Source organism: Zootoca vivipara, chromosome 6 (assembly GCF_965207765.1).
Source record: "Zootoca vivipara chromosome 6, rZooViv2.hap1.1, whole genome shotgun sequence".
In the NCBI taxonomy this organism is placed as follows: Eukaryota; Metazoa; Chordata; class Lepidosauria; order Squamata; family Lacertidae; genus Zootoca; species Zootoca vivipara.
This window is the reverse complement of record NC_142589.1, coordinates 15,978,949-16,001,396: the sequence shown is the minus strand read 5'-3', so window position 1 is coordinate 16,001,396 and position 22,448 is coordinate 15,978,949. Positions and strand designations below refer to the sequence as shown.

At 47.5% G+C, this 22,448-nt stretch overlaps 2 protein-coding genes across 4 annotated transcripts; both read right to left on the bottom strand.

Annotated features, from left to right (window-relative positions):
* Positions 1 to 5,394: 5,394 nt before the first annotated feature.
* LOC118087462 (taste receptor type 1 member 3) lies at positions 5,395 to 15,129 on the bottom strand. Its single transcript, XM_035120121.3, has 6 exons — positions 14,828 to 15,129; positions 12,601 to 12,901; positions 9,674 to 10,453; positions 8,481 to 8,684; positions 7,588 to 7,708; positions 5,395 to 6,326 (listed from the first exon to the last, which is right to left on the bottom strand). Exons 1-6 carry the CDS (start codon positions 15,004 to 15,006, stop codon positions 5,395 to 5,397), a joined length of 2,517 nt encoding a protein of 838 aa, XP_034976012.3. The 5' UTR covers positions 15,007 to 15,129.
* A 1,314-nt stretch (positions 15,130 to 16,443) lies between these two features.
* Positions 16,444 to 22,448, bottom strand: CPTP (ceramide-1-phosphate transfer protein). 3 transcript variants are annotated; one of them, XM_035120120.3, is made up of 3 exons: positions 22,269 to 22,448; positions 19,990 to 20,120; positions 16,444 to 19,164 (listed from the first exon to the last, which is right to left on the bottom strand). In XM_035120120.3, the coding sequence occupies exons 1-3, from the start codon at positions 22,371 to 22,373 to the stop codon at positions 18,642 to 18,644; spliced, it is 759 nt and encodes a 252-aa protein (XP_034976011.2). In that variant the 5' UTR covers positions 22,374 to 22,448; the 3' UTR covers positions 16,444 to 18,641. The 3 variants fall into 3 exon arrangements, with proteins under 3 accessions (XP_034976011.2, XP_034976010.1, XP_088527750.1); XM_035120119.3 differs by lacking the exon at positions 22,269 to 22,448 and adding an exon at positions 22,095 to 22,259; XM_088671624.1 differs by lacking the exon at positions 22,269 to 22,448 and adding an exon at positions 20,547 to 20,614.

Genomic DNA, 22,448 nt, shown 5'->3' with positions numbered 1-22,448 from the left:
ACCACTTCTTGCGGGAGTCTGTTCCATTGTCGAACAGCTCATACTGTCAAAGTTGCGCCTGGTGTTTAGTCGGAATCTCTTCCTTGTAACTCGAAGCCATTGATTTGGGTCCTCCAGAGCAGGAGAGAACAAACGTGCTTCCACCTTTCACATGACAGCTCTTTAGCTATGGCTATGGAGTCAGTTCATAAGAAAGGAGGAATAAACTTACCTTCCTTTATTTTCTCTGCTTCATATCCATACCTGTGGTCGCTCTCTTTTTCAGCCCATGAAGCTGCGTTCCGCCCTTCTGTCTCTGGCCATTTGTGTTTGATTCTGATTGCCTGCTTGACTAGGGTGGCGATCTTGGAGGCGATGCCCACTAGGCAAAGGCTTTAAAGCCTGGGAATATGTTACATTTGAATAGTAGCCAGTGGAACGCAATGACAAATGGTGCCTGGGCGACTCTGCCCCGTGAAAGGGCAGGTGGAGGCCATTAAATCAAATCATAAGCAAAATGAATCATTTGCATGATGTTCTGGAAATAGTGGGTGGCCATCTGGCAGCCCATGGGCCAAATCCAGCTAGCAAAACAATATTATCTGCCCTCGCCATGCAAACGTGCAAGCACGAATGCTACAGTGCTGAACTGTTAGTAACCTGTGGTCGGTTAATCCTGCACCTGCCAGGCCCAGTAAGCTGTGCAGTGGCTGGGTGTTGGTGGGTCGGGACTTGGGAGGGAGAAGAGAAATTTGCTTTTGCGTTTTGATGCCCATCTACTTCATTCACACTTTTTCGAACGGTGTATGAGCTGAAACACAGCTGTCTGTCAAAATTTGCACTTCTCTGAATTTTGTTATGCAGTTTTGCACTTCTCTGAAATTTGTTATGCAGTTTCCCAACGAAATAAAGTGCACACAAATGTGTGCACATTATGTATGAAAATTATGTTCAAAAATGCGTATTTTATAAGCCAAAATAGCATTAAAATGAATTGTATCAGGGAAAATAGTAATGCATAGATTAGGCAGAAGCACAAGCCCAAATGTGTATATCAGGACTCACTTCATGTAAGTTGCACTATGGCACAAGAGTTGCCCCTCCAGATGGCCGTAATATGATAGCATTGGGGAAGCATCGCAGAACAACTAATAAAGTGGAAAGATTTGTGGACAGTTCAGTATAAATTTACCACTAATGCACTGTTACTGCATCAGTGATATTTTTACTCTGGCCTCTTTGACACCTGAGATGTTGTGTTTTCAGGACCCATCCTATTCCTGAGTCCTGAAATCTGTTTTAACCATTTTCAAATCTGAGTTTTAAATAGTTGTAACCCACCCTGGGGCCTGCTGGTAAGGACAGGTAATAAATATAGTAATAAAATAATAACATCTGTATAAAACAAGCAAGCCCCACCCCCACCCCAGCTTGGAGGTAATAGGTTTGATATTTTGTTCTTTTGAAGCTACCTTATTAAAACTTGATGTCTGCTTCTACGGTGGGGTGTTTTAGTTGGTCCTCAGTGGTCTTAACATTCTGTAATTGGTCGTGACATTTGTCATTTGCAGTGATATTGCTGGTCCCCTTTCCTGATCTCTTTTTTGCATATCCATTGAGGCTTTGAGCGTGAATTGGCTTTAACTTGGAAACAAAACTATTTGCATTGGGGGGGGGGGGAATGTCCTGAGGCTTTTCTCGCATCATCCCATCTCATTTTCATGTTCTTTGCAAAGAGATTCAACCAGTGTATTCAAATCTCTGTGAGAAAATAACCCCCTTGTGCTGCCTTTAAGCCGTAAACGTATCTGGTTTCAGCTGGTTTCTGGCAAATGTGGGCAACATAATGGGTAGGATGTCTAGGATTCTTCCTCTCAAAAATACATATTTTAAAATATAATTGCTATTTTCCATATCTTCTTTCAACCTTTCATCTCCCTTATTTTATTAAAATGTGTTTTAGTTACTACATATGTAATCCTGCCTATCCTCCAAGGCTCTCCCTGCCTTCCACTTTATTCTCACAACTAGCCCTGTGAGGTAGGTTAGCCTTAGCGACAGCGACTAGCACTAGCTGGCCAAATGGAGATTTGAATCCTGATCTCCCAGGTACTGGGACACTCTGACACTCAAACTGCTACACCACTGGCTCACTCAAAGCACCCAAGATAGAGTTATCCTGTTTTATGTTTCCAACAAGCTTGCATGATAGGTCTGACACAAGAGAGGATGGCTGGCCCAAATGAACATCGCTGATTGTCAAGGCTTAGGGATTACTATCCCTCCCTCGGTGGGAACCCAAAAAAAGCAGATAACACGAAAAGTCCTTACCACATAATTTATTCAGTATCCACAGAGTGAGACAAAGGGATGTAGTCTCTATGCAATGATGGTGTTGCTCTAAGTAAAGTCCCAACCCCCTTCGTCTCCCTTAAACTACATCAGTCCTGCATTGGCAAATCTGAGCCTTTTGCCACTAAGCTCTCTGTTCTTCTACTCTCAATGCCCGTCTGGTCCTGGTAGAAGGGGTGGGTGGGTCAGGAATGCTTTCCAAGGACACTGAGTCTGTCAGCTGTCTCTCCCCTCGTGCTGCTGCTTCCTGCTGTTCCTCTTCCAATATTTCCCAGCTTCTGCCCTCTGCAGCCTCTGAACTACAGTGGTACCTCGGTTTATGAACACAATTGGTTCTGGAAGTCTGTTCATAAACTGAAGCGTTCATAAACTGAAGCGAACTTTCCCATTGAAAGTAATGGAAAGTGAATTTATCCGTTCCAGATGGGTCCGCGGCGTTCGTAAACCGAAAATTCGTAAACCGAGGTGTTCATAAACCGAGGTTCCACTGTATGCCCTTCTGCAAACCACTGATCTAAATCTATATTGTCCTCCTATGAATGGGAATTTTAACTCTTCTGCACCCCTATGCAGAGGTTCCCATGCATGTGTCCCAATGCATAATGGGGGGGGGGGCACTGAGTTGCCACACCTCCAATGTCACACCTGTTGACTAGTCTCACCCTTTAGTAGCCTTGTGTGACGTATGAGCTGAGCTGCCAGACGCACAGCTATTTCACGCATACAACTGTAGATGCAAAGGCTCCCATCCCAGGATGTGTGTCAATCTGCTCAAATACAGCTGCAACACGTGGCTAATGAATATAGTAGCTGTGTTATTATAGTAGTAGAATGTCACCCAAAATTTACAACTCTTCTATCAATCCATAACCAAGAAGTAGTCAACGAAATGAATTGCTGGTGGGGAAGACCACAACGCCTTTCAATGGATGATGTCCAAGAGGACAGTATATCCGGATTGAATCAACTGTTTCGAAGATGAATCTTCGTCAGCAAATGGTTTTAGATAGAATATCCATACAGGTAAATGTAATACTTGTGGATCAGAGCTCATTAACCAGTGCAGCTAACCTTGTCAAGGCAATGATGGGGTGTGTAGCTACTTGGCACAGGCCTGATTAGGTATCAAGACAACTTTTTTAAATACGTTTTTTATTTGCAAATGTAACAGAAAGAGGTAAAAAAACGCTGCCAGCAGGACATTAACAGTAAGACTATTCCATCAATCCCAGTTTAAATGTATAAATCAACAAGACAGTCCATATGTCCAAATAAACATCTTAAACTAGATTTGACGAATGTAAGCTGCATGCAGGGAGACCACCTCAGCACGGAGCAGTGGATGCAGGAAAGTTTGTCCTTGCAGTCTTAAAAAAGACAACCTCCAATGAGGCCCTACTCAAAGTAGACCCATTGAAATTAATGCACCTAGGTTTGCCGTGCCCATTGATTTCAGTGGCTCCCTTCTGAGTAAGTCCAACGTTGGAGACAACCCTTGATCTGTTGGCCACCATAAGGTCTCCACCTCTGTTGTCAATCCATTAGTCTCCACTTTACAGGGATATAATTCAAGAGGCTTTTTACTGCAACATGGACAATAATTTCTAACTAGACATAAGACACCACTACGGTAAGCAAGGCCCAAATTATATGCTTCAAAAGAAGATTTCATTGCCAGCATCTATCTGAAGCAGGCAAGTCCTTTCTGTAAAGGCACTAGGTTAAAGGTACACCTTAAACACCATTTTCGTTGGCAATCTGTTTCACATCTAATTAAATGCCATGCATAGATGCTAAGGCAGCTTCCCATTCGCTGAGCAGAATAGGACAGGGTTGGAGACAACTGTGAGTAAGCCATCTCTGTGAGACATATACACCGTATTTTTTCGCTCCTGACCATAGGACGCACCGTTTTTTAGAGGAGGAAAACAAGAAAAAAATATTTTGCTTTCTTGAATTGTCCTAGGCATAGCAGCCAACTCCTAGAGGCCTAGGTGCTTCCACCCCCCCCCCCATTAAATATTTGAAGAAGCTTCTTTTGCAAAGGGGGAAAGCTCCATTTTTTAAGGGTCAGCTCAAAGTTGTGCAGCTTTTTTGCAAATGGGAAAAGCCCTGTTTTTTGGGGGGGGGGTGTCAGCTCAGAGTTGTGCATCTTTTTTTGCAAAGGGGGAAAGCTCCATTTTTTAGGATCAGCTCAAAGTTGCTGAATTTCCTTGCAAAGGGAAAAAATCCTGTTTTTAGTTCAACTCACAGTTCTGCAGCTTCTCAAAGGAAAGAGACCCATTTCTACAGTTTCCAGACAGGTAATCTAATCAGCCAGTCACATGTCTCCCTCTGCAGACAACAACTGAGGCCTAGGCAAGGGGCTGGGAAGGGAGCTAGTTCTCTTATCTCCCTCCCCAATCTCTTGCAATCAGCTGCTGAGCAGGTTCCTTTCAATGGTCTCATTCCCTCTTGTTATCCTTTAGCTCTTTCTTAAAAAACAAACAAAAAACCACGATCTGCCTTTAGCCCCTGGGCAATTCGGCTCCAGGGACCACACATTCGCGCCATAAGACGCACAGACATTTCTTCTTACTTTTTAGGAGGAAAAAAGTGTGTCTTATGGAACGAAAAATACGGTAGGTTCCAGTCCAACATTGCATGAGCGTTCTGCAATGATCCCAGGGGGCTAAGAAGAAAGGGGAGGGGAGGCATTTTTGTAGTCTTTGGATGCTTTCCCATCTCTGACTCTGGCTTGCCAACCCTGAGCAGGAGGACTAGAATGCAAGGCCTCTCTAACGAGTCTATCCCATCAAGACAAATCCATATCTACGTCCAACCCAACGAAATAAAAACACGCACCAATAAAAGCTTCTATACTAGGGCCGCAGCAATACAAGTCGCCCTGTTAACCCCATCAAACGAGAGGCTCCCCTTCCTGCTTCAGAGACTTCTGCTTGGGTTGTCTCCGACCAAGTCCTCCTCAGAGTAGACCCGTTGAAACGACCAGGCCTAAGTTAGCCATGCCCCTTAACTTCAGCGGGTTTCCTGTGTGGGTAGGACTAGCATTGGCTACGACCCCTAATTTTGGGGGTTGTTTTCCCGCGTCGCCTCTTTGGCATAATCTTGAAAATAGTCCACCGTGTTCCAGTCCGGCTTGAAATGCAGGATGTAGCACTTGGGGAGGTAATAAGCCATGAGCAGCCCTATAGCGCACATGAGCATGGCACTCACCTGCACGGCGGGCTGGTACTCTAGCCCCACGGTGGCGTAGGTGGGGATGAAGAAGATCAAGGCGATGAAGTAAGCGAGCATGGCGAAGGTGATGCTGCGGGCGATGTTGTACTTCTTGGGAGACGTCTGCACCATGAAGGTGCAGAGGAACGAGGTGAAGGCCAGGAGGCTGTTGTTCCCGTGCACAATGGTGAAGCCCGCCCAGGACTTTATCCTGCACTGGATGAGGACTTGGGTGGGCAAGAGTTTGTAGTTCTTGCCCAGAGTGGGCGGGTTGCCATAGATGTACCCAAAGCAGAGGGCGCTTTCACCCAGAAAGCACAATGCCACGATGGCCCACGGCTGCCTCTGGATCAGGTTGTGCAGGAAACCGCGGCGGCTGCTTGCAAAGTCATTCACCAGCATGATTTGGAGGGCCTTGGCCGTGATGGTGGAGAAGCAAGGGTTGAGGCACAAGGCGAAGGACGGCTGCTGCATCAGGCAGATGGTCGGGCTGGGCTTGCCGATGTAGAGGCCGCAGCTGAGGCACATCAGGGCCAGGCAGAGGAGGCCCACGAGGCACATGGCTCCCCCAGCGGCCTGCACCACGGGGGTGTGGAGGTTCCTCAGAAACAGGGACCCCGAGAGGCAGGTGAGAGTCACTGCCAATATCAGCAAGGCTACCAAGATGATGGCCAGAGGCTCGGACCAGAACAAATACTTTTCGCTGCGGTCGTAGCATCGTGTGCTGCGTCTAGGGGACCACTGTTCCTTGGGGCAGGCGGTGCAGGTTGAGTCCTCTGTAAAAAAGCAGGGAGGCAGCTGTACATTTTACAAGCAAGGGGGTGTCCTTCTGGGGAAGGGCCAGGACACCTGCTTTTCATGCAACAGCTTCCAGATTGCATTTGCAGCCTCTCTGGTATCTGAAGAAGTGTGCATGCACACGAAAGCTCATACCTATGGCAAACTTAGTTGGTCTCTAAGGTGCTACTGGAAGGATTTTTTTTATTTTTTGTTTCGACTACATCAGACCAACACGGCTACCTACCTGTAACTAGGTAGAGCTGGGTGAGACTCCTGCTTGAAACCCTGGAGTGCTGCTTCCAGTCAGGGTAGACCGAGCTAAAAGAGCCAATGGTCTGATACAGCTTTCTCTGTACCTATATTTTAAGAGGAGGGTTGTAACTCAGTGGTAGAGCACCGGCTTTGCATGCAGATGGTCCCAGGTTCAAGCCTTGACATCTCCACATAGCCCTGGGAAAGGTCCCTTGTCTAAAACCCTGGGCAGCTGCTGCCAGTCAGTGTAGATAGTACAGCATTAGATGGATCCAATGGTCTAGATCTGTATGTGGCAGCTTCCTATGGTGGTGAAACCATTTTATCCAGGTGGGGAGTGAAATTTTAACTGGAGTCAAGTTTTTGGTTTCACGAAAAGCGTCTATTTTGACTAGTAGCAGTGGGTTTTGTGAGAAAGATAAGTATTTAATACAACCTTATTTTTACTGAAACTTGAGCAGATTAATGCAGAAGTGGGGTGGAGCTGACTCAGGAATGAACAAATGTGGAATGTGGAACAGATCAGGAATAAGCTGAGCTGTCCCCCCCCCCATCTCGTCTCACCAAGAGCTGCTGTCCCTGTATACAGTGACTCTAGCTAGGGATGTAAAGAAGGAATCAATTTCTCTTCCAACCCATTCACATCACATGCAAGGCTGTTTCTGTTCTGCTGCAGTTCTGCTTGCAACACAAATGATTGTGTCTCGTATCCCTGTCTGCTGTGGCAGAATTTTACTTAACCAATGGATGTCATAATTGATTACACAATGAATTATGTTGTTCCACACCATTCATTTCAATGCAAAGGAGGCATTGCCAATTACGTACCGTTTGCAGACCGAAAACAACAAGCAAATACCAATAGAATCTGCTGGATTGATTTCCATTCTGGATACGGGACGGGTAAATGAACACCAGCAATTGCTGCTCATATATCTGTCAGAATTCTCTGCGATCTCTGAGTGTGACACAGGGTAGTCACCGCAAGGCCCCAAACCTTCTCACCTGGAGAACTGCAGTAAGTGCCCCTCTCGCAGTCAATGCAGTCATAGCAGCAGAGGTGGAACCCCTTCATTCGACGGATCTGCCCAGGCTGACATGTCGTAAGGCACTCAGAGATGGGTGCCTAAGCAGAAGGGGGAGCAACCAGTGTTAGCATTGAATGTCTACCTCCTGCAAAGCTATCTTCTTCGCCCTTGTTCTCTGCAAGCTCCTTATGCCATTCCTTCTCCCCTCCGTCTTCCTGCTCCCCCTTCCTGGGGGAAAGGCCATAGCTCAGTAGTAGAAATCCTGGATCATAGAATCCAGAGGGATTGGATGGGATCCCAAGAATCATCTGGTCCAACTCTCCACAACACATGAATCTTTAATCCAATCTGGGGTTCGAACCCACAATCTTAAGCTTAAGTCTTATGCTCTACCGACTGAGCTGTCACTGCCAGTCAGTGCAGGCAAATACTGAACTTTTCTGACTCAGTATAGGACAGCTTCCTGTGTTCCTGTGTCTGGACAAATTAATTGTATCTGGCCTGCACACACACCATGAATGCAAATCACACACACACACACACACCAAACAAGAATCCTGGGAACTGTCATTAGTTATGGTTTGTAGCGGAGTAGCTGAGTTTGTTATGGGTGCTGAGAGGTAAGCTACCATTTCCAGAATTATTGGGGGAGTGGGGATCGTGTTTTAAATACATGTTGGGCACACTGCCTTAGCATATCTAGCTTGTTGCCTTGGAGGAATGGCGGGATATAACTTTGAGAAACAAATAGAAGACGTCAGGCAGATAATTAGTGTGAGGACATTTGTGGGTGGGAAGGAAGCAAAGAGATCACTCACTTTGCTGTATTCCTTTGTTGCATTCTCATTCATTCTCTCTCTCTCTCTTTACCTTTCCATCCTCTGTGTGAAACTGGACCAAGGATGTATTGATGTTCAGTTTTGTGTTGAAGTTCCCGAGGCTGATGTGCTCAATCCTACTGTCCTGCCACCTCCAGCCAATAACCTCGTAGCCGAGGTTGATGCTGCGGTACTCTTCAAAGTGAAGCAACTGGTTGGAGATGTTGAAACGGAGGTCTTTCAGTTTGTCCAGCAGCTGGATGGAAGGGAAAGGTGGCTGTAGGTGGATCCTGTGCTAACTCCCGTGTGTCCCCCCCCGGCCCTTGGACCCCTAATCCCATGTCCCCTTGCCTGCACTAACCACTTCTCTGCAAGGCTGGCCCTCGCCAAAGCAAGGCAGCCATATCAGGTGGCAAAATGTGGCAGGACAAAGCTGTATGTGCCACTCAGCCTGTCCTGTGGCTCTTAAGCTTTCCTGCTGTTCTTGGGTGTGCTTGAGGGCATTATCCCATTGCTAGGAAGATTTTAGGGCAGGTTGGGGGACCTCTGGCCTTTGGGCCTAATTAAGCAAACCCATTCCCTGTTTGGTCCAAAGGTTGGTGCAGAATTTGGCAGTCAGGTTGCTCACCGGAGCAAGACAGTTTGAGCATATAACACCAATCATGGCCCAACTGTACTGACTGCCAATCAGTTTCTGGCTGCCAATTCAAGGTGCTGGTTTTGACCTATAAAGCCTTGAAAGGCTCAGGACCTCAATACCTCAAGGACCGCATCTCCCCGTATGAACCAATCTGATTCTGTGATCACCGTATGGCGTCCTTCTCCATGTGCCCTCGTGCACAGGAGGTCTGGAGGGTGGCAGCATGAGAACGGGCCTTTTCAGTGGTGGCTCCCCGCTTGTGGAATGCTCCCCCCAGGGAGGCTCGCCTGGTACCATAATCTCATATCTTTATGCACCAGGCAGAAACATTTGGTTTTTTCCAGGCCTTTGACTTTTAACTATCCGTGGCCTCCTTCAGAGGGTGGGATGTTTTAATACTGGCTTTTGAAAATATGAATGTGTTTGAGGTTGTCCTCTGATTGGTTATAAGCTGGTGTTAATGCACGTGCTATTTATTGCTAAGTTGCTTTGTGTTACTAAAAAGTATAATAAATAATAACAATTTCATACCACGTGGGCAAAAACAGGTCACCAGGCCTCATTGTATTTATCAGTCGACGGGCAGCTGGCTGCCTCTCACCTACCTGCCAAGATTTGATGTTACCCTTATGACACATCCCTCTCTGGGAGCACAACAAGTTATGGAGTGCGTGAGCCACACTGTACACTGCGGTGTAGACAGCATACGTCTGCCGGTGCTTGAGCACTGCGGTGATGTTTCGGCGAGAGACGTAGTTGCATTGCAGGCATTGCGGTCCCAGGACATCCGAACCCATCTTGTCCACTTCCTCCTGGGATGCATTGCAGAAGCTGTCCTCTTGGGTCAGCTCTAAAAGTCTGTAGACGTACTCCTCGAAGCCGGGGATTGTCCCCCCCTTTATGACGAAGCCGATGACTGTCCCGACGGCTTGGATCTTGTCCACAGAGGTGACCACATCGGACATCACCCAGGCTTCCGTGGCCAACCACACCTTCTGGCTCAGCTCCAGTTCCAAGCACAGCTTGAAGAAAGCCCGGACAGGCCGGTCGCTGGCGAAGAGGACGATGACGTTGACTTTGCTCTCGTTGATCGACTGGATCGTCTGCCTCAGCTTCACTTGGAGGCTCGGGTTGGACACGTCGGCTGGGATCAGCCCCTCGAAGGCGATGCAGATCTCTTTGCTGGCCACCATGGTTGACAAGAGGCTGAGGCCTCCACGGCCATATTCATCGTCACTGCCAATGACCGCGATCCAATTCCACTTGAAAGCCTGCAGGAGCTGGACCATGGCTTCCAGCTGGCTCTTGTCACTGGGCACAGTCCGCAAGAAAGAGGGATACAGCTCCTCATTGTTCAGGGTCTCCATGGTGGCTCCATAGCTGACCTGAAGGCCACAATCGTACCAATGTTTAATTTATTTGGTGACTTTGCAAGCCGCCATTCCAAAGAGACCATCTCCCCATGGCTGCTTACAGCATATAAAATCAATTTAAAAATCACATTGAATGTCAAGCAATACATTTGTCCTGACCCATTGAAGTTAATGGACATGACAAACTGAGATCCATTAATTCCAATGGGTCTGCTCTAAAGCAGAAGTTGGTTGGGTGCAATACAATAGCAGCACTAACACATTTCCCGTCATGTAATCTGGACTCAGCCAAACTGGTGCCCTCAAGATATTCGGGGCTGCAATTCCCATCAATTGGGGTGGGAATGTTCAGAAGGTTTGTGTTGTTATTTGTCATTGGATAAATGGTGAGGGAGGATTTGGCTTAGGTATATTTAGAAGGGTAGAGTGTTTATATGGACCAAAGTAATGTCTAAAAAAGTGCATAACTGAAACTATGTGCTTTTGTACACAGAATACTGGTGAAACTTCTTATTACTCTTTTTATCAACAAAATCATTACATCATGGGAGCTGCAGTCCAAAATACCTGGAGGGCCCCAGTCTGGGGAAGGCTGTTCTAATCCAGTTCCACCAGTTGGCCATTCCAACAAAAAGTAAGTCCCCTAGGCCTTGTAGAGCCTGCTGAAACCATATCAAGGAGCGAGCTAAGCAGATACCTCTGGACAGGGAGTTTCACAGTGTTGGAGCCAACGGAGAAAAGACCCTATCTCTCAAGCTTGCCAGGCTTACCTCTCTCTTCAGCTGATGTATGAATGAGTATGGCTCCTGTCATGGCGTTAATACTTGCAGGTTTGGATTCATGTGGGCCCAGGGTTAGGAACCTGTGCCCTCCCCTCCCCAGATGTTGTGGGACTCCCAAAGAAGGGAAGGGGGAGGCACAGTTGAGTTGACTGCCAATGCAATGTTATCCATGTGTACTCAGAAGTAAGCTCCACTTGAGTTCATTATGTCTCACCCCAAGTAGGGACAAGTGAATCATGTTAATTTCAGTTTTTCTTCCCCACACCCAAGCTTAATTCCTGTTCTCCACATTTCCACATCCATTTGATTTTTTTAAAAATGCTCATGAAGACCCATAAGCATTTTATTTTGCATTTGTCCTAATCTAGGTATCTTTGGATGCATTTTTGCCTCATACACAGTTTTTTTGCAAAGCCAGTTCCCCTATCAGAATGTATTATTGTATGTTATTTTCACTAATATATGCATTCTTATGCACACTTTATCTCAGTACATGCATTTTTGCATTTACTACTTGACTGGAGAACTCCATTGCAACATTTGTCCCAAGTGTGTATTGCAAAAGATGGCTGTGTTTCAGTCTGAGCATTGTTTTGAAAACTGTGGATCCCTTTAACTATGAACTGAATCACATTTCCCTCCCAGCCCAACTCCAAGATAAGTGGGTATAAAAGTGCAGCCTGGGGGTTTGCGCCAATGCCAGACCTACTCAAAGTTAGACCCACTGCAAGTAAATGCGCATGGTTAACTTAGCTTCATTAATTCCAATGGGTCTACCTGGATCCAAGATTTTGAAACCTTTGTTGATGTAGGGAAGCGGGAATACCATGGATGAAACAGTGCAGTTTGTTTTGCAGGCCACTAACAACTTTGTGACACGTAAAGTGGCTCTTTTTGCACTGGCTGCAGGAAAGATTGGACAGAGAGAGCTAGAGAACATTGCTGTAAATTGTTCTGGGGACTCTGAGGTTTAATCTGAAGTTGGGATAGCTGGTGGTACTTCTGATCTTCCTTGTTTTCTATTACTGATGTTCGCTATATTATTACTATGTTGGTATCTGGGTGAACTTTAATGCAGTGTTTCTCAAATTTGGGTTGGACTATAATGCCCATCATCTCTGACCACAGGTCCTTCTAGCTAGGAATTATGGGAGTTGTAGTCCAACAACAGCTGGGCACCCAAATTTGAGAAACGCTGCTTTGACCTAACGGTCATGTCCTTTGGCTAGCACAATAAACCTATTGAATGAATGAGGAGGGCTTATTTGGAAACAACCCTGAAACACGGAAGAGGTGCATTTTACGCTGCAACATTTTGCGGTGGGCCTCACTGGCGCCTTCTCACAAGCGTGTCATTTGCTCTTACAGTTATTCTACCTGCGGGATCAGGAAGAAGCCGAACAGCTTGGCTGTCACCGCAGAGAGCTTTGAGTCGTGAGGCCCGATGACAGCCATCACCCGGGTCTGGTAGTCCGTGTAGTTGCAAAGGATCCCGATGCTGTTTGTGCCTGCTCTGGACAGGAAGAGCAGGCTGGGCTGGAGGGTGACCACCGGTTCCATGCAGGTGTCGTAGATATCATAGCCAAGACGGATCCCCGGCAGCAGTGTGGTGGAGTTGTTGATCTCCTCAATGGCAATCTTCATCCCAAGGGCCCAGACCAGACCGGCGGCATAAAGCCTGGGGGGACAGAGGACAGAACAGGGGGGGGGTGGCGGTCTCTCTCCCTCTATTGGCAACATGCAGGGTTGAGTGCCGATCTCTCACATAGCCAAAACTGCACCACCCCCATGCAAAGAGGTGTCAGAGGCTTGGAGGAGTGCTCATTGGAGGGGGGGAAACCACTAAGGAGGCACTGTCCCCGCTCCCCCAACACATGCGCAACAACCAAGTGAGCAGGGAATGCTGTGGGGTTTAATAAAACTGGGGGAAATGCGTGGAACAGAGCACCCTGGAAGACAGCCTAAGTGGCTGGCTGGAACCCTGATCAGGAGCACACTGGCTTGCCTTTAGAAGCTCCCCTGAGTGGGCTCCTGATTGCCGGAAGGTGCGCAAAGGCATGCCCAGGGGCTTCAGGGGTGGCCCTGCCCCTGCACAATTTGTGCCCTTCTGCTTTTGGCTGAGGCGGCGAATAGGGATGTTAGCTTGAGATAACTGATGGATGGCAAGTTACTGGTCCCCCCTTTTCCCTGTTCGGCAGTGGAAGAGTCTGTCTTGGGAGGTTGTGGTGGACTCTCCTCCAAGGGAGGCTATTTGTCTATGAATGCTTTAGCTAAGATTCCTGCACTGCCGGGGGTTGGACTAGATGAGCCTTGGGTTCCCTTCCCACTCTTAAGATTCTATCCTCCTGCCACTACCCGTGACCCCCTAAAATGCCTCTCTCCGGAGTGACTAGGGACCTATCCTCAACAATGTGGGTTGGGGGCATGGATATGGGTAGGCGGAAGGGGTTGATTGGTTTTAAATAGGTACTGTATATTTATTTACTGAATTTATACCTCACCTTTCTTTCTAAAGAGCTCAAGGTGGAGTGCATGGTTCACCCCCCCCTCCCCAATTAAACCCCACAACAACCCAGGGAAGTCAGTTAGGCTGAGAGGCAACAACTGGCCCAGGGACATACCCAGCGAACTTCATGACTCTCGTCTCCCAGGTCCTAGTCCAGCACTCCAAGTATGGTTGATACTTGGCCAATAATTCAATTCAATTCAATTCAATTCAATTCAATTCAATTCAATTCAACACTGTACACTGGCTGTCTCTGAAGGCTTTTCCATTTGCATCCATTTTGAATCAGTCTGTTTGAGGCTGGTCAGAGCTCTTAAGCATAACTGAATTGCTGCTCCTTTTCTTCCTGTCCTGTTTTACATATGATCATAGAGCAGCAGAGTTGACAGGGACCCTGAGGGTCCTCTAGTCCACCCCCCTGCAATGCAGGAATCCGTTCCACTGTTGGTTCCTAGACTGAACTGTTGCTGCTGTAAAATTTGTGCTGTATTACAATCCATGTGAATGACCTTGCCAACTTTTGGTTGTTTTTATTTTTAACCTTTCATGGCACTCTGCCCTCCCAAGGCAGCTTACAAGACCCTTAAAAAACATGCAAATAATGTTTCAGAGAACAGCAAAACGCTAAATGTATAAATGTGGGGGAGGGGGGATTCCCAGCTTAAGAAAGTGATTGCTATTCCCAGTCTTTGCTTTTATTATTACATTGAAGAAGAATCTTAAAAATGATTCCGATACAGGGAAAGAAATCAACTTAAAAGGCTCATTAAAAAAGGAAAGTCTTCAGGAAGGTCTTGCTGACACTTGCATTTTGAATAATTTTACTTTAAAAAGCTGCCTGGTTAATTGGGTATAGCATTCAAATATTCTCCATAGTTTCCCGTTGACAATTAATCTGACATTCTTTCAGCCCCGAGGGCCGCATTCTATCGCAGGCAGCCTTCTAGGGGCCGCATTCCAGGGGCTGGGGGTGGCCAGAGGTAAAAGGGAGTGAAGCAATGGAAGTAACTCTTCATACCAGCCACATACAAGGCAGGGGTTTCTGCATTGCCACCTCCCCAACCATTGCTCTGTTCCTTGCCATTTTTGCTGCCTTACCTCTCGCAGTTGTAAATGTCAGGCAGGGTCCGGTCTGTCAAGTTGGAGGTGAGCACCGTGAAAGGGAACAAGCCGCCCAGTATGTAGTCTCCGGGTCTTCTAAACTGGGAAGACATGCAGTGATAGCTCTGGGCCCAGGCCCAATCCAGACCGAGGCTGAGCAGGAAGAAAACAGACATGCCTCTCAGCTGTTTCTGAGACTGGTCTGTGTGTGGACAGCCGAACTTCGAACGAGGCAGGGGGACCCCTTAGAAAGCCAAACGTTTTGTTCAATAAAATTTACAGCAGGTGGGAAGCATCCTGAGAGAATTTGTTTAGCAAAGCACACACTGCATGAGCAGTGTAGGTGTGGAAGAAGCCATAGTTAGCCACCCGTGCTAACCAAATCTTCTGCGGCATTCTGTTGAGTTGGGCTCCTTTGCAAGCTCCTCATCAGGGCCTCCCTGCCACGAGGGCATTATTCAAACAGAGTTGTCTTGAGAGGTTCCTGAACTTTTTGCAAGCAGGTGCTGGGCCTTTCTGACTCTTGGATCAAACAACTTTCAGAACCGCTGTTGGGGAAAGGTTGGGCGCTGGTCCCAGGTTTGGGGGTGGGCCTCGATGCCACCCATAGAGAACCCCATGCTCTCTCTCTCCCTGCTGTTGACCCTTCCTGTGCCTGTGCCTCAGGGCCTGGTCTGCGCTGCACCACAGGACTAAGGGAGTAAAACAAACCACAGTCCCTGGTTCAGATGCAACACTAAACCAAGGCGTGTGGTTTGTTGCTCTTGCTCGCTCACAGGGAGCTAGCTCTGTGTTCACAACAAACCATTAGTTATGGTTTTCCACTGGGTGGGTGGGGAACCTCAAGCCTGGAGGCTGAATGCGGCACTCCAGGCCTCTCTACCTGGCCCTTGGATTTCTCCCAAGGCCACACTCTTCAGGGGCCCTGCTTCACATCCTCCACAAGTGTATTTGCCTGGCTGGAATGCATCCTTGACCTCTTGTGTGCCTGGACGGAGGATAATAATAATAATAATAATAATAATAATAATAATAATAATAATAATAGGTGTGTGTGCAGAAACTATCCTAATTCTTTTGCCCCTGGTCCAGGAATGTGGCCCAGAAGGGAATGTGGCTCTTGAGCTTCAAAAGGTTCCCCAACCCTTTCCAGGGAGGGAGCAAGGTGATGTGCGGAGGTTTACTGCTCCTTCCCTCCCAATTTAGGAAACTGCCTTTATACGGAGCCAGAGCCCTGGTCCACCTGGCTCAGGATTGTCTACACTGACCAGCAGTGGCTCTCCAGGCCTTCAGACTGAGGGTCCTTCCCAGCCCCACCTGGAGATGTCAGGGATTGAACTGGGACTTTGCGCATACAAGGCAGATGCTCTGTCGCTTATCTATGGCCCCTCTCATGTCAGGGCAGCTGGCATCAGCTTTGATATACCTGTGTCAGGTGATAACGCCGTTAGCAACTGTTTGCTAATGGGGTGCAGGGAGGTTATTATTTAGGAGGAGGCTTTTGGGTCTCATTAAGGGCCTTCTGCTGCATAATTCGAGCACCTTGTTCATGGCAGAATCGTGAAAAATTCCTATGCGGCCATCGGGACTGAAATTGAGGACACCACCACAAATACACAGGACAGATGATTATTTGAACCCAAGCAATATAAGAGGTAAATACATATCTATATCTCTATAGACAAATCACAGTGCATGCATGGAGTAAACAGTGCCATAAGTGCAAATATTTGCATTGCGCACCCACATCCCGCCCCCAAAGGCATTGATAGTTTAGAAATCATACGAGGCAGGAAACATGAGAGCACCATAGATACATGACTGATTTGTAACACGAAAGGAATCTTAACAGCATATTGTGATCCAGAAATAACACCACTTTAAAAACACAGATACGACTGACTGATTTGTAACACGAAAGGAATCTTAACATAACAGCGTTATGTTCAAACGCCACGTTTGAAACACAGGTATGATTGTCTTCAAGCCAAAGGCGTGGTCAACAGCCTTATGCAAGTTCGAAACTCACAGTGACTTTAAAAAAACAAAAAAGCTTTTCTAAGTGAACAGTCTTGTCGTGGGAGAGAATGACAGGGAGAGAAGAGGTGTGAAGATGGTTCAGGAGTTCGGTTTCAGCAGGGGGTGGGGATCCGGTGGTTCTCCAGATATGTTTCATTCACTTATTTAGAAGTTGTGTATATACCACTCACAACAAAACAAAACTTCTAGGTGGCTTGCACAAGACACTGACATTTGGGGGGTCCACAGGTCCCCCACCCTCACTAGGGAGATTGTTCCCACTTCCAGCATGCTAAAGATAGTTGATTTCCGGATTGTAGCAGTGTGCAATATCTTTGCCTTCCCCTGTGTGTATGGAAGGAGATTCCGCTCCCTCCCCACTTTGAATTCTTATTTGTCCCTGCATACCCACACAGTGCTGCCCCTCAGCTAAATGCACAGCAACATGCCTGGCTGGTGACTGATGAAAGGTTTTTGCACCTCACAGATGTGTCCCTTTGCCCCCACCCCAAACCCCACAGGCTGTTAATGCTCAAGAGTGGGAGGAGTCTGGGTAGAGAGAGTCACAGGCTACTAGGGATCTGCATGGGATGCCCTGAAGGGCTTCATGTTTGTGGGCGCATTACCTTCAGGCATATGTATCATGGCAATCCTGAGCAATCTTGCCCCTAACGTCTTCCCCTTGTCACAGGCATCCCCAAACTTTGGCCCTCCAGATGTTTTGGACTATATTTCCCATCTTCCTCGACCACTGGTCCTGTTAGCTAGGGATCGTGGGAGTTGTAGGCCAAAACATCTGGAGGGCCGCAGTTTGGGGATGCCTGCCTTGTCACATGGTCATTGAAACAGGTATATACATCAGTCCACTGTAAAAGTCCCCCTTTCCCCTTTAAAGCTTAATTCGATCTGAAGGGTGGAGGGGATGCAGTTGCACCTTGATTAAACAAAACCAGGGTTGATTGGCAGAGGAGCACAAATGAGCTGAGAGGCCGGGGAGATCCCTGCTTCCAGGCCCTCATCCATCCCCCTGGGATTAAGTACATTAATTGCTTATGCAGTTTTACCTCCCATACACATCAGGGAAGACTGTAGCCTTAAAAACCATGTGATGAAACGGCGGCGAGCCTTCGGCCCTCCAGATGTTGCTGGGCTCCCATCAGCCCCCCCCAGCTAGCACAGCCAAATGGTCAGGCATGATGGGAGCTGGAGTCCAGCTACATCTGGAAGGCTGGCAGGTTCCTCACCCCGACTGTAAGGAGCAGCATTCCCTACTGCAAAGGAGAGATGGAGGATGGTCTCTATTTGGAAGAGGCGTTCATTGCCTCCTGAGAGTGGGGAATGCCTCTTCTTAGATCAGGGTTTTTTGGGGGGGGAGGGGGGGACTCCAAATCCCATCAGCCCCAGCCAGCATGGCCAGCCATCAGGGATGATGGGAGTTGTAGGTCAAGCAGGTTCTTGGACTCCGACTCCCATGAGCCCCAGCCCAGTGGTTGGAAGTTGGAGCCAAAGAACATCTGAAAAGCCGTAGGCTCCCCACCACAGTCAGAGGAACTGGGACCACTTCTGTTTCTCTGGATATCTAGCTGATTGAACCCAGAATAGGGATGGTTTGAAGGCTCAAATGATTCCAGCAATAAGAAACCTGATTTATAGGGGAGAGCTGAGAAGCAGAGAGCTAGATCTTGGTGCCAACAAGCTGGCCTGGAAATGGATAGGCATGAGATGTACGATCAATGCTTCCTTTTTCACCTGTGGCATTCAGAGAAACACTTGATTGTGGGGATCCGCTCTGCTAAGGGAGGTCCAGGAGTTTGTGCCGGCTGTACAGTTCCTGTGTGATATCGTAGATCTTCCTGATGTGGGGCAAAGCTTCTCCCAGCATCTCCACCCCCTCCTCGTTGGAGCCCACCTTCATGTTCTCAAAGAAAGCTTCCCGATTGGGCAGAGTGTGGAAGGCAATGATGGTCGCCTTGCGGATAATCCAAGGGTGGTAATTGGCCAGAGAGGCATTGTACGAATCTGTGCACAACACCGACGTCTTGCAGTCTGGGCTACTGGTCCGCATTGCCTCCAGGAAGAGCTGCAGCCAATGGAGGGCCCGGTGGAGGCGCAGGATCGTCCGGCAGCCTGATACGGGGCATTCGGAGTACTTCTTCAAGTCTACCAGGTTGTTGGCCATCTCGTAGCTCACCATGGATTGAAGGGTTCTGTAGCTCTCCTTATTGGGGCCGCTCCGGAAGTCCTCCATGATTTGGATTTTGGCCACCGCGTCTTTCGAAACAAAGCCGAAGATCGTACCCATGGAGTTCAAAAACCTGATTTCCAAAACAGAACCCTTGGTTACAAGGAGCCATAGAAAAGCTCAGCAGGGAAGTTTCCGACAGCAGGGGTGGGAAACCTTGAATGCAGCCCTCTTGGCCTCTCTGTCTGGCCCTCTCCCCAGCCCACACCCCCTCACTGGCCCTACACACTCCAGCTGGAATGTGTCCCTTGAGCTCTGCTAACGCTCTTGCACGCCTGGAAGGAGGATAGAGAGGGCATGTATAGACTAGCCTGCTGCCGAAAGGTAAAATATGCATTAGCAGCTCCACTTGGTGTTGCCTCTGGCCCTTCCCACTGCTGAGATGCGGCCGTTGAGTTGAAAAAGGGTCCCCACCCTTGGTTTAGAGACGCAACCCAACAGAATGAATGACAGAAGTTTCCACCTAAACCTATGCGGGCCGTTCTCAACAAGAAACAGTTTACAGCCAGAGGGCAGGCCTCAACAGTTCCGCTTCTGTCAGTGGCTTTGACAAGCAGCCCAGCCTTCCCTGCAACTCTTCAGGGGCAAGGACTGTCTGCTGATGGTCTCCCACTCGCTTTTCCTGTTCTGTGTGGGTGGAAGAGGGAACGTTGAATGCCATGCCATGCCATTGCAGAGAGGTGGCAGGAGCGGGGACAGTGACCCCAATTTTTCCTTGGTCAGTAACAAAGGAAAATAAGGAAGTGCCTTATAATGAGTCATCGTGTTGGCCCATGATAGCTAACTGTGGTCTACGCTGACTGTCAGAGGCGCTTTAGGCATCTGAGTGGCCACAGGTTCCCAACTCAGGTGTGGAGCGAGATCTAAGCTTGGTTCCCTAACTAGTGGACAGCCTTACCCGACGAGCCCTTTCCAGCCTGCTAAGTAAGGGTCCACTAGGATTTCCGAATTCTCGTCAAGACAGGCCTTGAAAGTGGCCAGCACTTCCCTCAGGCTGTGTCCATCATCCCCGTAGGCCATGGTGTAGCTCTGAAACAGACGGCAAGAGTCAACAGCTGCTTGGTGGATAAACCATAAATGAGCACAGGAACAACCGGAGCTGCCTTATCCCTGGTCAGATCGTTACGCAAGAAGAGCTCCGCTGGATCAGGCCAGTGGCCCACATCGCCCAGAATCCTTTTCTCAGATTGGCTAGCCAGAGAGAAGCCCTCAAGCTGGATCTGAGTACAAGAGAACTCTCCCTTTCTGCAATTTCCAGCAAGCCAGATAATTTATTTTTGCGTGTCCTCAATCTTCCAACATTCAGCCCCCAAGTTCTGGTGCTATTGAGAGAAGGCAAAAAGCTTTCCTCTATATTCCCTTTCTTCATATCATGCAGACTTTTTTTTATACATTTGGTCCAGCTATCTTGGTAAACGACCGGCAGAAGCTCTACAGGGGCTCTCCTAGCCTTACCTGGAAATGCCAAGGATTCAAGCCTTATGCGGGCAGAACAGGTGCTCTACCAATGAACCACAGCCCATCTTCAAACAATAAGCAAATAGGACTAAATAGTATGCAAATAATAAGCAAGATTATGTGAGATAGAGGGACGGAACGTGTTTCACTGGGAGGGCCCCTGTTTGTGGGCCCCTCAAGCAATATACGCTTGACTCCTTTCATAACAGGCTTTTAAATATGCCTTGTTTTCACCCGGTTTTACAAGGTGCCTGACATGTTTAACCTGTTGCGGTCTCCGTTTTAATTCCCCCCTGGCATTAGCTAGCCAGTAGCACGTATTAAGACTGCCTGTAAATGGAAAGATATGAAAGTATACTGAAGTAGCTGTTGTTTTAATTATGAGTGTGAACTATCTTGGGTAGGCTTGCCCTGAAAGTCAGTGTAGAAATATTGGGTTGACTCATGGTAGTCTCACTGAAATTACCTATTAATTTATTTTATGAGGTTTTTACACTGTTTGTGCAAAAAACAAAACAAAATAAAAACCCCTCAAAATGGTTTACAAAAAAGGTAAAACAATAAAATTATCAATAAGAAAAATTGACAATAATGGACCTAACTTTCACTATTCATTTCAGCGGCTCTATTCTAAACAGGACTAAGGTTGGATACAACTCACTGAAAACAAATCCTAATCTGGGCATTACTCCCATTGACATTAATGGGGCTTACTTCTGAACAGATGTGAGCAGTATTGCTTGGTAAGCAAACAAAACTATGCAACCTCCTTCTCTGGGTTTTGATTTTTTTTTAAACCACCTTTCCCTCCTATCCCTCAACTGTTCTAAGTATCAGTTAAGTAGACCCTTTGAAGTTAATGGACATGACTTAGGTACATCAGTTTCAGTGCATATACTCAAGTATGGTTGGATACAGCCCAATACTATTACTATTTTATTTTAAATTGCCCATCTATTTTTACAGTTGTGTTTAGGTTTTAATTTTTAGGATGGGATTCCTGGTTTGGAATGATACAGTTTTAACAACTCTGTCCCACAATTTTAGGTGAATCATTCCTCCCTCGACACACCTCACTATGTTTAAAAACTTTGTATGCTGCCTTGACAGAATGTTCCTATTTTGAAAGGCAGCCTTGAAGTCCATTTTTAAAAAACCATATATTTAATTTACAGATCGCTTCCTTGAAGTGATTTCACAACAGAAACATCAGCAATTAGAAGATATATAGTTTTCTTCCTTTTAAAAAAAGCAATTTCAAATGATACACACATACACACGTATCCAATGCTAGCCCTACCCAGAGTAGACCCATGAATGGACTTGGCTAACGTAAGATTCATTCATTTCAACGGGTGGATGTCCTCGCATCCATTAACTTCCGTGGGCCTGCTCTTGAGTAGGACTAGCACTGGACGCAACTGAATGGGTCTGCTCTTCAGTGTAAGTTACTTGCGATACAACCCCGGCAATAGAAGTAATTTAACATTTAACTGATCTATAACAAGAATAAAAATGATAAAAATAATAAAATCGCAGGTGTACAGGGCTGGGAGACGCAGGTAGGCTGGGAGCCGCAGGTTCGCTGGGTTCCTCTTTCTTCTGCCCCATCGGCCTTTTTCCAAAACACTGCCCCATATCAGCCCTCCATGGGAAGAGGAAGGGCCTCTCCCTTAGAAGGGTCTCTTCTCCCCCTCCCCAGCAACCAGACTGACTTACCTTAGCGACCGCTTCCTTCTTTCCAACTTCAGCGCAGCCAATGAAAGCCCGCCTCCTGCTCACCTGTCTCCGCCTACCTCCTCTCCTTGACCAATCGCCTGCCATCCCTCGGTTCCGCGGAGGCGAGGGTTCCCAAGCCGCGCCAGCCAATAGGAGCGCGGAAGCCAGTTCTGGAACCTA

Excerpts from the sequence above, each read along its gene's own strand:
- LOC118087462 (XM_035120121.3), bottom strand. The coding sequence starts at position 15,006 with ATGTCTGTTTTCTTCCTGCTCAGCCTCGGTCTGGATTGGGCCTGGGCC. Across the intron at positions 12,902-14,827 it reads GACATTTACAACTGCGAGAG|GCTTTATGCCGCCGGTCTGG; the intron begins GTAAGGCAGCAA and ends CTGTCCCCCCAG. Across the intron at positions 8,685-9,673 it reads GTAACATCAAATCTTGGCAG|CTGCTGGACAAACTGAAAGA; the intron begins GTAGGTGAGAGG and ends CCTTCCATCCAG.
- CPTP (XM_035120120.3), bottom strand. The coding sequence starts at position 22,373 with ATGGCAGGCGATTGGTCAAGGAGAGGAGGTAGGCGGAGACAGGTGAGC. Across the intron at positions 20,121-22,268 it reads AGAAGGAAGCGGTCGCTAAG|AGCTACACCATGGCCTACGG; the intron begins GTAAGTCAGTCT and ends CGTCTGTTTCAG. Across the intron at positions 19,165-19,989 it reads GGCTGGAAAGGGCTCGTCGG|GTTTTTGAACTCCATGGGTA; the intron begins GTAAGGCTGTCC and ends TTTGGAAATCAG.